At 44.8% G+C, this 15467-nt stretch overlaps 1 protein-coding gene across 2 annotated transcripts in view; it reads left to right on the forward strand.

The window, feature by feature from the left end:
* Positions 1 to 397: 397 nt before the first annotated feature.
* The window catches only part of cxadr (CXADR Ig-like cell adhesion molecule), a 104066-nt gene continuing 88996 nt past the window's right edge, over positions 398 to 15467 (forward strand). For both annotated transcript variants that reach the window (XM_059968989.1, XM_059968988.1), the window contains exon 1: positions 398 to 530. In XM_059968989.1, coding sequence (XP_059824972.1) covers positions 476 to 530 — 55 coding nt within the window. In that variant the 5' untranslated portion in view covers positions 398 to 475. The remainder of the gene's footprint in view (positions 531 to 15467) is intronic.

Raw genomic sequence — 15467 nt, forward strand, 5'->3', positions numbered from 1 at the left:
AGAAGGAATTTCTTTAGCCAGAGAGTGGTGAAGCTGTGGAATTCGTTGCCACGGCCAGCTGTGGAGGCCAAGTCTTTAAATATATTTAAGGCAGAGGTTGATTGATTCTTGATTGGGCAGGGCATGAAGGGATACGGGGAGAAGGCAGGAGATTGGAGCCGAGAGGTAAAATGATGAAATGGCGGAGCAGACTCGATGAGCCAAATGGCTTAATTCTGTTCCTAGATCTTACGATCTTATTAATGATTAAACGTAGAAAAGTTATTCCTCTCCATAGATGCTGTCTGACCTGCTGTTCCTCTGGGAAGTATCTCGTCTTTATAATATTATTCAGCAGAATGTCTTGACCACGGGAGGGCGCGACGTTTTCGACCTCACCTTCGATATATGAATCCCTCATTCTGTTCCCGTGTTGCAGTTGACGGTTAGCAGGTCGGACCGTTGTGAGCGGAGTCGGCGACGAACTGAGCGCATCATGGCCGGACCCAGGAGAGCGGCGCCGTCGCTGCTGCTCTTCTACCTCCTGACAGGTAAACGGGATCGCAGGGAAAGAGAGAAGGGAGAGAGGAAGATATTAAGCGCTCTCCCTTCTCCCATTCGTCTTCTCTTCCCTTCCCTTCCTCTTTTTCTCTTACTCCTTCTCTTGATTCCTCCATCATTTTCTTTCTTCCTCTCTCCCCTTCTTTCTCCCTCCTCTCCCTCTCCCCTCCTTTCTCCCCCTCCCCTCCTCCTTCTCCCTTCCCCTCTTTCCTCTCCCCTCCCCTCCTCCTTCTCCCTTCCCCTCTTTCCTCTCCCCTCCCCTCCTTCCTTCACTTCTTCCTCTCTCCCCTTTCCCCCCTGTTTCTTCTTTTCCTTTGCTCCCTGGCCTGCGCTCACCTTTCTTCACTCTCTCTCCTGTTTTGTCCTCCTTTCCACCACTCTCGCGTCCTTCCCACAGGATTTCAGTCCGCTGTGTCTCTCTGTCTCCTATTTTGCCCCACTCATCCACACCCCTCCACCTTTCTCTTTTCTTGTCCCTTTACCCCTATATCCCAATATCAAAAGAGCTTTGAGCGTTTTCTATCATCTTCCCATTGTTTCCGAGGAGTTAATTCCGTATTTTATTGTGAGAAACGCTTTACTAATTTGATAATTTTCTCTCGATTGTAACGAGGGAGTCGAGGCGCCCGGATCCACTTCTTGTTCTGATCCGTTGCCACCGATTTAAAGTCCCTTTTAACTCCTTTGTGAACAGACTTTGACACGCTTTTTCCGAGTCGCTTTTGGTCAGCAGTTCTTGCGAATCATTAATATTTCAAACAAAAAAAAACGAATAATGGGGGATGGTGGTAAAGGTGAAGTCAAACTAGTGTGACTATTTTGTAAATAATCTGTATTTTTAAAGTAATGTTTTTATACTGTGTGCGTGGGAAATTCCAGCCGGTTCTAAAGGAACCTGCTTGCTGGTTAGTGGAGCCCCTATTTATTCACTGTCGACAGCCGATGGAGAATTTGCTGTCTCTGTTCTTTTTCCTCATTCACCAAATGCTGGTTGCGGAGATAATAGGATTTGCATCAACTGCCTCGTTCATTCTACCGAAACAATTGTGCGGGGCCGCTCCTCTCATTGTGAAGGCTGGGAACGAGCTTGGATGAAACATAACACGCTCTTGCAGTGTCGATGGGTGGTGGGGGAAGAGGACGGAGAGAGATTCAAGGGAATTGCTTAATGTCATAATGTGAGAACGAAATACCTGTTACTCTGGATTCCATGCAGCACACAAAACACAATAAGATAAAGAGTACAATAATAAGTATAAATAACACACACAACATGCTGGAAGAATTCAGCAGGCCAGTCAGCATCTGTGGAAGAGAGAACAGTCGATGTTTCTGGCCGAGAGCCTTCGGCAGGATTGGCCCGAAAAGGCAACTGTACTCTTTTTCCATAGGTGTTGCCTGGTCGGCTGAGTACCTCCAGCATTTTGTATGTGTTGCTTGGATTTCCGGCATCTGCACGTTATTTTTTGTGTGATAAATATAAATGCATAAGTTAGCTTATATACATAGATTGAAGGCGTACATTTAAGGTGAGAGGGGGTAATTTCAGAGGAGATGATTTTTACACAGGGTGACGTGCCCCTACAGGCAGATACATTAGTGATTTTTAACCAACGTTTAGATAGGCACATGAATTCACACAGAGAGTGTTGGGAGTGTGGAATGAGCTGCCAGTTGAAGTGGTGAACCCAGGCTCACTTTTAACATTTAAGAAAAACTTGGGCAGGTATATGGACGAGAGGTGTATGGAGGGATATGGGCCAGGTGCAGGTCAGTGGGACTAGGCAGAAAAATGGTTGGGCACAGCCAAGAAGGGCCAAAAGGCCTGTTTCTGTGCTGTAATGTTGGATGGTTCTATGACTGTGAGGAAAGGGGATCACTGCTACGGAAAGGGGATCACTGTGAGGAAAGGGGATCACTGCTACGGAAAGGGGATCACTGTGAGGAAAGGGGATCACTGTGAGGAAAGTGGATCACTGCTGAGGAAAGGGGATCACTGCTACAGAAAGGGGATCACTGAGGAAAGGGGATCTGCTACAGAAAGGGGATCACTGCTACGGAAAGGGGATCACTGTGAGGAAAGGGGATCACTGTGAGGAAAGGGGATCACTGCTACGGAAAGGGGATCACTGTGAGGAAAGGGGATCACTGTGAGGAAAGGGGATCACTGCTGAGGAAAGGGGATCACTGTGAGGAAAGGGGATCACTGTGAGGAAAGGGGATCACTGCTACGGAAAGGGGATCACTGCTGAGGAAAGGGGATCACTGTGAGGAAAGGGGATCACTGCTACGGAAAGGGGATCACTGTGAGGAAAGGGGATCACTGCTACGGAAAGGGGATCACTGCTACGGAAAGGGGATCACTGCTGAGGAAAGTGGATCACTGTGAGGAAAGTGGATCACTGCTGAGGAAAGGGGATCACTGTGAGGAAAGGGGATCACTGCTGAGGAAAGGGGATCACTGTGAGGAAAGGGGATCACTGCTACGGAAAGGGGATCACTGTGAGGAAAGGGGATCACTGCTGAGGAAAGGGGATCACTGTGAGGAAAGGGGATCACTGCTGAGGAAAGGGGATCACTGTGAGGAAAGGGGATCACTGCTACGGAAAGGGGATCACTGTGAGGAAAGGGGATCACTGCTGAGGAAAGGGGATCACTGCTACGGAAAGGGGATCACTGTGAGGAAAGGGGATCACTGTGAGGAAAGGGGATCACTGTGAGGAAAGGGGATCACTGCTACGGAAAGGGGATCACTGCTGAGGAAAGGGGATCACTGAGGAAAGGGGATCACTGTGAGGAAAGGGGATCACTGCTACGGAAAGGGGATCACTGTGAGGAAAGGGGATCACTGCTGAGGAAAGGGGATCACTGCTACGGAAAGGGGATCACTGTGAGGAAAGGGGATCACTGCTGAGGAAAGGGGATCACTGTGAGGAAAGAGAAAGGCCTGCTGCTCTACCCGGAGAACGTCAGCCACGTTTTCTGCATTCTGGATATGGACTTAGACTATAGATGTTTTTTTCATTCTTAGAGGTTTTTTTTAATATTCTGTGTTTTTGCCCAATCTTTCTCGTTTTATTTTGTGTGCGGGGAGAGGGATTTGGGGTCGATGTGCCTGGCCATTTGATTAATTTATTTGGTTCAGCACAATACCGTGGGCTGAAGGGCCTGCGTTCCTGTGCTGTGTTACACTGTTCTATGACTGTGTGCCCAAGACGTGATGCTGGGCATGGGCTAATCTGTACATAAAGTGACTGGCAGGAAATGACAAAGTAATGGTGGTGGGGAGTGTTGAGGGGTGTATCAGAAATTAGCTTACTGTTCGGGGAAAGTAACTGTTTTTGAGTCCGGTATATCTGGCTTGGATACTACATAGCATCTTCACTAATGGAAGTGGGACAAGCAGTCCATGAGCAGAGTGGGTGGAATCCTTAATGGTATTGCTGGCTTTTGTTCTGGTGCCTCTCTGTATTACTGTATGTTCTTGATGTGTTGGGCTTTTTTGGCAACCGGTTGAAGAGCTTTTCGATCTGACACAGTGCAGCTTCCATACCACGCAGTATTTTAATGCTAATTCAAAGGTCAAGGGAGTAGCCGACACAGAACAGAGTGCAGGCAAAATTATCATCCACAACATTCCAGGTGGCAACTCTTAGACACCTCCTCATACCTATTCCAAGAAGAGGACCCATTAGGAAGCTGTCTCAGTACCACGACATTTGTTTTCTCTGGCTTCTTCCCCCTTCCTTTCCAGTCCTAATGAAGGGTCTTGGGCTAAAACTTCAATTCTTTTCTCCCCTCCATAAATGCTGCCTGACCTGCTGAGTTCCTCCGGCAGTTTTGTGTGTGTGTGTGTGTGTGTGTGTGTGTATGTGTGTGTGTGCGTGCGTGTGTGTGTGTGTGTCTGTGTGTGTGTGTGTGTGTGCGTGCGTGTGTGTGTGTGTGTGTGTCTGTGTGTGTGTGTGTGTGTGTGTGTGTGTGTGTGTCTGTGTGTGTGTGTGTGCGTGCGTGTGTGTGTGTGTGTGTGTGTCTGTGTGTGTGTGTGTGTGTGTGTGTGTGTGTGTGTGTGTCTGTGTCTGTGTGTGTGTGTGTGTGTGTGTGTGTGTGTGTGTGTGAGAGACTGGAATTTCCAACATCTGCCGAATCCCTTCTGTTTATTGTTGGTGTCATTCTGCTTACAGTGACTGTAAAATGATGGTAAATTCAGACAAAATTTGACACAGAATTACAAGTAACAACGTATCCACAAGCCATGAACATGAGAAATTCTGCAGACGCTGGAAATCCAGAGCAACTCACACAAAATGCTGGAGGAACTCGGCAAATCTGGCAGCATCTATTGAAATGAATAAACAGTCAATATATTTGAGTGTCTTCATATGGACTGTAGATGCTGACCCGCTGAGTTCCTCCAGCATTTCGTGTGTGTTGCTCTGGAGTTGCAGCATCTGCAGGATCTTGTGTTTATGAAATGCTTCCTGGAGCTTTATTTAAAATATGTTTTGATTTAGATGCTTTATTATGCTTTGATTGTAAGTAGAACATAGTTCACATCACAGCAAAACATGTTGTTGTGGACCCAGCAAAGCACAGCACAAGAAACTCATCTCTCTAAAGCAACATACAGAATGTGCATTGGGATTGCTTCTTTTCACATTGTATGTCAATGATCTGGATCTGACCGGTTTGTGGCCAAGTTTATGGTCAATACAAAGATAGTTGATACGTTGAAGCCTTCTGAATGTTGAAAGGCCTAGATAGAGGGGACATGGAGAACATGCTTCCAATAGCAAGGGAGTCTAGGACCAGAAGGTACAGCCTCAAAATAAAAGGATACCCCTTTGGAACAGAGATGAGGAATTTCTTTCAGCAGAGGGTGGCGAATTTGTGGAATTCATTGTCACAGATGGAGGCCAAGTGATTGGAGATATTTAAAGTGGATGTTGATAGGTTCTTGATTATCAAGGACATAGAACATAGAAAAGCTAGAGCACAATACAGGCCCTTCAGCTCACAGTGCTGTACAGAACATGTACTTACTTTAGAAATTACCTCGGGTTACGCATACCCCTCTATTTTTCTAAGCTTCATGTACCTATCCAGGAGCCTCTTAAAAGACCCTATTGTTTCCACCTCCACCATCACCGCCGGCAGCCCGTTCCACACACTCACCATTCTCTGCGTAAAAAAACTTACCCCTGACATCTCCTCTGTATCTACTTCCAAACACCTTAAAATTGTGCCCTCTCGTGTTAGCCATTTCAGCCCTGGGAAAGATCATGATCACCCATGTCATGCGACAATGGTACACTGTCAGCTCTGTGTAACACCACATGTATACGCATATTAAAATATATACATATTATATCATGTTGTGGCGACCCATTTCCTGGCACATCCGAACCGGCTCACAATTAGATAGCCTACGGGGGTTTGCGAGCACAGAGCTTTGGAGCCTCTGCGCCACGGGGGGGGGGGGGGGGGCAGGTTGAGGGAGGTTTAAAAGTGAGGCTGAGGATTTCGAATAAAGTTTTTTCCTTCGACTGCAGTTACCGACTCCGTGTCGTAATTTTAGCGCTGCGTGTAGCACACCGCTACAATGTATTGTTAAATTCAGTGACACACTGTACATAACATTATAGATATTCAATGACTCCCAGTACAATATTATAATGTTATATTGTATAGAATTATGTTATCCTATACCATTATAATATGAATAGTATTAAAACTATTACTATAATAGTATTACTTATTTATTGAGGTATAGTGTGGAATAGGCCCTTCCAGCCATTTGAGATACACCACCCCTAGTTTAACCCTAGCCTAATCACAGGTCAATTTACAATGACCATTTAACCAGTCTTTGGACTGTGAGAGGAAACCTGAGCACCCAGACGAAACCCACACAGTCACAGGGAGAACATGCAAACTCCTTCTAGTCGTTGGAGTTATTATATAATATTATATAATAAGAAAACCTGCCTTATACTGGCTATAAATCCCTCTCAACCTCGTTCTCCTTCCTTCTCCCTGTAGCTTTTGATGTTCTTACTAATCAAGAACCTATTAACCTCTGCTTTAGATATACACACTGACTTGGGCTTTGCAATGTTCCATCACAATGAATTCACCAGCCTCTAGCTGTCTCTATTTCAAATGGACATCTTTCAGTTCTGAGGCTGTACCTTATGGTCCTAGCCTCCTCCACTATAGGAAACATTCTCTGCATGTCCACTCTATCTAGGCCTGCCAAACGCTTCCTATATGTTAAACTTTTCGTTCCCAGAATTATGCTTGTGAACCTCCTTGGGAGTCTCTCTAATGCCACACATGCTTCCTCAGACAAGGGGCCGAAACTGCTCCTGTGCATTCGAATTGCCATACAGATGAATTGCAAACAGTCCGTTTATCTGTGGATGTGTGTTGTAGTCCTCAGTGGCAAGTAAACGTAACATCAGCGTGAAGGTCCTGTCAGAATCTACACTGGCCGTGTTAAGTTTCAGCTGTACTGGATGTGAGTTGTAGTGGTTACTTGAAATCAAACCAGAACTGCTCAGACACTGCAGGACGCATTCCAAATAATGACGTTCCACATTTCAAATGAGCGTGTTTAATCCTCTATTAAGAAACCAGCAAAGATGAACAATCTTGTAATGATAAAAGAATTAATGAAACTAAAACAAGTGATATAGTGAAATAATGGTCCTAGTGGAAGCATTAGCAATCTTCGCATATTTAAGCAGTCTTAAATGTTCAACAAAAAAGTCACAAAAATATCATCCCCCCCCCCCCACCCCGCCCCCAGCTTACTCCCTGGTTATAACCAGACTAAAACTGACTTAGACAAGGTGCAAATACATGCCTGCACATACAGTATTCGCTTCTACCATGCCCCAATCCACGTGACAGATTACCATAATCAAAGCACAACACAAAATACAATATAGACAGACAGAAACCAGATACATGGCTCCTACGTGAGTAATGGGGAATGTGGGGTAAACTCATGAAGGTTGTTTGGTTGAAATGCAGACATAATGAGCGAGTTTCCAAACCTCTGGAAATACTCGACATGTCAAGGTGCATCTGTGGGAGTTGTCTACCATCAGCACATTCGAGAGAGAGAGAGTGAGTGCAATCGCTCAACTGCAGAGACCTCCGTCCATACAACGACCACAGTGAAGTCCTGATGTTCCTTCTCCCATGACACCTCAGTCAGCAATACCGGCCTGGAACTGGTCGTCCAGAGGTTCTCGCCCTGGAGAGGCCGCCTTCCAAGCCGGGCCCGGAGATAGTCGGAAAGCAGTTGGCCAGCAAGTTTCGGGAATGGGAACTCAACGGCCAAAAAATAATCGCAGTTTCAGTGCCATTGCAGCTCAGAACCCCAACCACCTTGAAAAGGGAAAAAGAGTAATTAAAGTGAGGAATTTAAGCTATTTGAGGAACTTGAAGAGGCAGCCACTTGGCACCATCTTAACTTGTGTCGGAAATGCACCTTATTATTTTTGTTAAGTTATTTGTAGTAATATTATTTGTGTTGTATGGGTGAGTTATATGTAGTTCATTGTGTGCCTTAGCCCAGAAGAACATTGTTTTGTTTGGTAGTATACATAGATACAGTTGAATGATAAACTTAGCTCATACTAGGAAGGCACAGCAGCTCCTCTGCTCAGAAGTTTGTGCAGACTGAGTGCAGAACCAGGCCCTTCAGCCCATGAGTCAGTGCTGACCATCAACATCAATCCTTCATGCTCTGCATACTCTCCTCATCTCTCCTCCAGATTCCAGCATTCACGCACATTCTAGGAGTAAGTTACAGTGGCCAGTTCATCCACCAGTCCGCGCATCTTTCGAAGGAACCGGAACACCTAGGGGAAACCCACATGGTCCCAGGGAGTAGGTACGTTTTGCAGGAATACATCATCAGAGCGGAGAGAGGGAGAAGGAAGAGACCAGAGCAAAGAAAATGCTGGAGGAACTCAGCAGGTCAGGCAGCATCTGTGGAACGGAATAAATTTTCAACATTTCGGGCCGAGACCCTTCATTAGGTATGGAAAGGAAGGAGGAAGAAGAAAGATGAAGGTGGCTGGGAGGTGAAGAGTACAAGCTGATAGGTGTGAGAGAGAGAGAGAGAAAATTTTGCAAAAATTCAGCCTTTCGGGCCATATTTCTGGACAGAGGACTAGAGTTAATGTTTTAGGTTAAAGGTCCATTAGAATGAAGAGAGGAAACAAGCTTAGAGTCAGGCTGTGGAGGCCAATTCATTGGGTATATTTAATGCAGATTGATAAGTTCTTGATTAGAAAGGGCATCAAAGGATACAGGGAGGAGGATGGGCTGAGAGAGGTAGAAAATCAGCCATGATGGAATGATGGAGCAGATTCGATGGACCAAATGGCCAATTCAGCCCTATGTCTTTTGGTGTTGTACAGCATAGAAATAGGCTTTTGACCCAACTCACCCATGCCAAGGAAACTAGTTCCATCTGCCTGTGTCTGGACCATTGGCCTTTAAACCACTTATCTTTCTGGATGGATTTTCAATGTTGCTAGTGTGGCCAGCTCAGGCACTATTTCTGGCAGCTCATTCCAAATACACACCAGCCCTTTATGTGAAGAAGCTGCCCTGATGTCCTTTTTAAATCTCTCATCTTGGTCTTAAACCTATGTCCTCTTTTTTATAGCATGGGCCCCCTGTTCAAAGTTGCACAGATGATGGGGCCAGAGGGGAAGGCGCAGCATGCCTCTGCTGAGAAGTTTGCGCAGATTTGGCATGACATCTAAATTTTCGTCAAACTTCTATCAATGCAAAGTGGAGAGTTTCCTGACTGGGGTGCATCACAGTTTGGTATGGAAACACTAGTGCCCAAGAACAAAAAAGCCTACAAAACATGGTGGATACAGCCCAGTCTAACACAGGCAAAGTCCTCCCAACCTTTGATCACAATGACAAAGAGCAATTCCACAAGAAAGCAGCATCCATCATCAAGGAAGCACCACCTCCCCCCACCCCAATCCAAGCCATGCTCTCTTCTTCAAGTCGTGCTCTGTTCTCACTGCTGCCATCAGGAAGGAGGTACAGGAGCCTTAAATCCCACACCAGTCAGGTTCAGAACAGTTATTACTCTTCACCCATCAGGCCCCTCAACCAGTGTGAATAATTTCTCTCACCTCAACAGTGAACTGATTCCAATATCAGTTTTCAAGGATTCTGAAACTCATGTTCTCAATATTAATTAATTAATTTGATTTTTATTCTTATTTTTCGTATTTGCATGGTTTGTCCCCTTTTGCATATTGCTTGTCAATCTTGGTATTTTTCCATTGATTCTATTGCATTTCTTTGTTCTACTGTGAAGGAAACAAAACTCGGAGTTGTATATGCTGACGTATATGTACTTTGATAATAGATTTACTTTGAACCTTGGCTTGAGGTCAAAGATAGACAGGGTGAAGGGATGAGGAGAACAAAAGTGAAATTGCAGTATGTGGTGAGGTAGGACAGACTAAATGCCAATGATGAATGAGAACGCAGTCTGAGAGTGCGGGAACGGTAGATAGTACCGGCTGGAGTGGAATATACAGTAAACACTGGCGTGACTTGTACACAGTGCAAATGCTAAGTTGCCTGGCATTTGAATAATTACACATATCTGAACATGAAAATAGATTCCTTTATAGAGATTAAAAGCAAGAATTATTTTCAAACAGGGAAACTAAACACCACTAATTAGAAGCCGATTTAATGGGTTTGTTGGTAACATTCCCAGATCTGAGTTGCAAGATTGTCAGTATCGTACTACTCTAGAGTATTGAGGAAATGATAACAGTAGTACTGTAATCACTCGAGAGAAGTACCTGTACACTACTAAATCTCTCATGCTCTGTCTGTCTGTTTGTGACCTCCAATTAGTCAAACGGTGCATTACAGCGGCACCTTTTTTTGGTTAAAATGACTTAAAATGTGCTAACTAACAGAATGCAGGCAAAGTTCAGTGTTTATATATTTGTTTAAAATTGCTCATTCGCCAAAATCAATAGCCCCACGTTCACCCTAGAGCCGATCCACCATCATGGAAATTGGGACGCGACACCACGACGCATGCGCACAGCCCAGTGGAGCAAAAGGGCAGGGCAGCACCATTTCAATTCTCTCAAAGGGTGCTGCAACGGGTCACCCTGTTGTCTAGTATTCTTCTAAGGTTTACCTTAATGGAAAATGCCTGTGCGTGACTTTGCTTAATATGGGAGGCTGATGCATGGGCAGCCTCCACATGGTTCTTGACAGATCAGTATCAGGGTCCAGGGGATGGAAGGTAAGGCGACTAGAGACCTTTCACTGTTGCAGCCTTCCTCCGCCTTCACTGCCATTTAGACATGTCATCATCTTCCACCAGCTCCATCACTGAAGTCTTGGTTGGATCACTCTTTGTCTGGAACCATCCCCTTGACCTTACCATCATGGGCAAGCTGACCAGGTGCTAAGCTCCGGAAAGCATCACTCTCAGGATCGCAGGAACTCACAAGCCTCTCCACCACAAGAAGGTGACAATCCTTGGATAAGAATGGAGGACATAATCTACCTGACTCTCCTGGTATTGCACTGAGGGTGGGCTGTTTTGTTAAGGTGCAATGTTTCTTCATGGCCTGAATGGAAACACCAATGCCCTGGAACAGAATACACTACAGAAAGTGGATACAGCCTGTTACATCAGAGGAAACGCTCTCCCCAGCATTTTGTATGTATTCATGATGTGCTGCCACAATAAAGCAGAGTCCATCATGAAAGACCCCCACCGTTCAGGCCATGTCTGTTTCTGTCAACCACTGGGCAGCAGGTACTGAAGCGACATGGTCATGTTGTGGTTAGTCTAATGCTATAATAATGATCACTTTCAATTCCTGCCAGTGCCTGTAAGGACTTGGTATTTACTCCTCTGGCTACTTTGGCTGCTCCAGTTTCCTCCCAAGACGTACAGTTAGATTTAGGATCAGAGAGTTATGGGTATACTATGCTAGCGACAGAAGCGTGGCGACATTGCCATAAACCATTTGGACGCATGGCTGTAAGCTTGAATTGAAACTTGTGAACTCGACCTGTTGGGATGTGAGATTTCCATTTGTCCATACAGGTTATAAAGAAAGCTTTCGGCACATTGGCCTTCATAAATCAAAGTACTGAATACAGGAGATGGGATGTTATGTTGAAGTTGTATAAGATGTTGGTGAGGCCTAATTTGGAGTTTTGTGTGCAGTTTCAGTCACCTACCACAGGAAATATGCAAATAAGCTTGAAAGAGTGCCGGGACTTGAGATCCTGAGTTATAAGGAATGGTTGAATAGGTTAAGACTTTATTCCCTTGAGTGCAGGAGATTGAGGGAAGATTTGATAGAGGTAGACAACATTATGAGGGGTAAGTGCAAACAGGGTTATACCACTGAGGTCAAGTGGGACTAGAATTAGAGGTCATGGGTTAAGGGGTGTAGGGTGAAACGTTTATGAGGAACATGAGGGATAATTTCTACAGTTAGAGGGTGATGAGAGTGTGGAATGAGTTATGGGTTTGATTTCAACATTTAACAGAAATTTGGATTAGGTACAAGAATGGGAGGGATATGGAGAGCGATGGTGGCAGAATAACAGTTTGGCATGGACGAGATGGGCCGAAGAGCCTGTTTCTGTGCTATAGTGCTTATATAGAATTTAGGGTTCAGAGTTCAATTCTGATGCCATTCTATAAGTAGTCACTGTACATCCTCCCCATGGAACCCATGTGGTTTCCCCGGGTGCTCTGGTTTCCTCCAACAGTTTAGGGACATAACCGGGTAGGTTAATTAGACATTTTTAAATTGTCCCAAAGTTAGGTTAGGGCTAAATCAGGGTTGTGCGGATGCCTGGGTAGCATGGCTCAAAGAGCCACAAGGGCCTACTCCACACTACACGAAGTAAGCAGTAAACAAGTAACTCTGTGCCTCTATGCCTACTCTCTCGTTTGCTGACGGAGCTTTTTTCAGCTGTGTATCTCCGAGCTTTGTTTCTGATTTATTTATCTGTTAAGGTGGTGTGTGCACGTTAATTTTTAAATTAGCAAGGCAAGTATTAACCTTGAGACATCCCAGAGTGCTCTGCAGCCCAATGACGTGGAGTTCCACCTCTGATGTATTTACAATAATCTTTGGCACAATACTTAATTTGCCTGGCAGTCCCCTCCCAGCTATGTGTGGAATACCAGAAATACAGAGCAGCTATGAAGCTAAATTTGACATTTGCTGTCACACTCCAAAATAGGTATTTTTCAGGGCCTTTAAATAATCCACCTGGTGCTTGCTGCTTCCTAATTCAACAGCAAATGAAAATTTTCCTAGATTTGCATAGTGCCTGGGTCTGAGTCAAAGACCATAAGACATAGGAGCAGAATTACACCATTTGTTTCACCATTCCATCATGACTGATTTATTACTAATCAAGAACCTATCAATCGTGATAGAAACATAGAAAAACCTACAGAGCAATACTGGCCCTTTGGCCCACAGCGTAGTTCAAATATACTCAATGTTTACTCAAGCATTTGTGGCAATGAACTCCACAGAATCAACACCCTCTTTCTAAAGAAAATGTTCCTCATCTCTGTTCTAAAGGACGTCCTTGTATTTTCGGGTTGTGCCTTCTGGTTCTAGACTCTACCACCAATGAATGCATCCTCTCCATGTCCATTCTATTTAGGACTTCCAATATTGGATAGGTTTGAAATCCCCTCTCAATTTTCTAAGCTCCAGCGATTATAGGCCCAGAGTCATCAAATGCTCCTTGTACGTTAACCCTTCTTTCCTGTGATCTAGTGAGCCTTCTCTGGACCCTCTCCACTATCAGCACATTCTTTATTATATGGCCCAATGTGCTGATCACGTTAACACCATTAGTTTGCACCCTATCATGTCATTCCCAGTCATAGTGATAGTCATTTGCAAAACAACTTTTATGAGACACAATCAGTGTCCACTTCATTAGGTGCGCCTATACATCTTTTTAACGCAACTATCTCATCAGCCAATCATGTGGCAGCAACTCGGTGCATAAGAGCATGCAGACATGGTCAAGAGGTTCAGTTGTTGTTCAGACCAAACATCAGAAAGGGAAGAAATGTGATCTAAATCTCTTTGATTGTGAAATGATTGTTGGTGCCAGATGGGGTGGTTGGAATATCTCAAAGTGCTGATCTCCTGGGATTTTCATGTACAACAGTATCTGGAGTTTAGAAACAATAAAGAAAATCCAGTGAGTGGAGGTTCTGTGGATAAAAATGCCTCATTAATGAGAGAGGTCAGAGGAGAATGGGCAGACTGGTTCAAGCTGACAGGAAGGTGACAGTAACTCAAATAGCCACGCGTTACAACAGTGGTGTGCAGAAGAGCATCTCTCAATGTACAACACATCGAACCTTGAAGTAGATGGTCTATAGCAGCAGAAGACCACAAATTTCACAATGGACGTTCAGTGGCCACTTTATTGGGTAGCTCCTATAAGCCCTTGATAATAACCCTTGTTCTGATTTCTTCTAACCTCTTCACACCTTCCTCCTTATACAATCTAAAACAGTTGTTCTCTCTCTTTTCTATTTTGCGTGTGTTACTCGAGATTTCCAGCATCTGTAGAATCTCTTGTACTTATGCATAGCTGTTCCACTGTGAAGTCTCTTTGAGGTGTATCTGCCCTGAAGAAGTTTAAATCTTGTCTTCAGTGGGAGTTCAGTAAGACTCCCTCTCACTGCTCCCCCTCTGTGGTCTCTGCTACCCTCAGACTCTTCGACCATGTGGTCACCCAGACTCGCTACCACATGATATCTCCTTCCAGTATTTTTGTTCCCTCCCCTATCCTTCCTCTTCTACTCCCCACTCTGGCCTCTTACCTCTTCGCCTCACCTGCCTATCACCTCCCCCGGGTTCCCCTTTTCTCCCATGGTCCACCTTCCTCCTATCAGATTCCTCCTTCATCAGCCTTTTGCCTTTCCCACCTATCACCACCGAGCTTCTTACTTCATCTCACCTCAGAATCAGGTTTCGTATCACTGGCATAGGCCGTGAATTTTGTTGTTTTGCAGCAGCACTACATTGCGGTACATAATAAAAATACTAAGTTATGATAAGAATATTATATATATATTTATAAAGTTAAATAAGTAGTTCAAAGAGAGAAAAAGTAGTACCCCACCCACCTGCCTTGTCCTATCACCTTCAAGCTTGTCCTCCTTCCCCTTCCCCCCACTTTCTTATTCTGGCATCTTCCCCCTTCCTCTCCACTCTGAATGAACGGTCTCAACCTATAACATTGCCCATGTATTAATTTCCACAGACGCTGCCTGACCTGCTGAGCTTCTCCAGCATTTTGTGTGTGTTGCACACTAGTTTGACAAAGATCCGATCTAAATAGTCACCCTGTTTCTCTCATCACTGAGACGCTGTTGATTAGTTCCAGATTTAAGCTTGAGCACATAGATATTAAGGGAGAGGATGTGCTGTAGCTTTTGGAAAGCATCAAGTTGGATAAGTCACTTGGACTGGAGGAGATGTACCCCAGGCTACTGTGGAAAGAGGGGGAGGAGATTGCTGAGGCTCTGGCAATGATCTTTGCATCATCAATGGGGACGGGAAAGGTTCCGGAGAATTGGAGGGTTGCGAATGTTGTTCCCGTATTCAAGAAAGGGAGTAGGGATAGCCCAGGAAATTATAGACCAGTGAGTCTTACTTCAGTGGTTGGTAAGTTAATGGAGAAGATCCTGAGAGGCAGGATTTGTGACCATTTGGAGAGCCAAAATATGATTAGGAGTAGTCAGCATGACTTTGTCAAGGGCAGGTTGTGCCTTACGAGCCTGATAGAATTTTTTGAGGATGTGACTAAACACATTGATGAAGGTAGAGCTGTAGATG

This window comes from Hypanus sabinus, chromosome 4 (genome assembly GCF_030144855.1).
Source record: "Hypanus sabinus isolate sHypSab1 chromosome 4, sHypSab1.hap1, whole genome shotgun sequence".
Taxonomy (NCBI): Eukaryota; Metazoa; Chordata; class Chondrichthyes; order Myliobatiformes; family Dasyatidae; genus Hypanus; species Hypanus sabinus.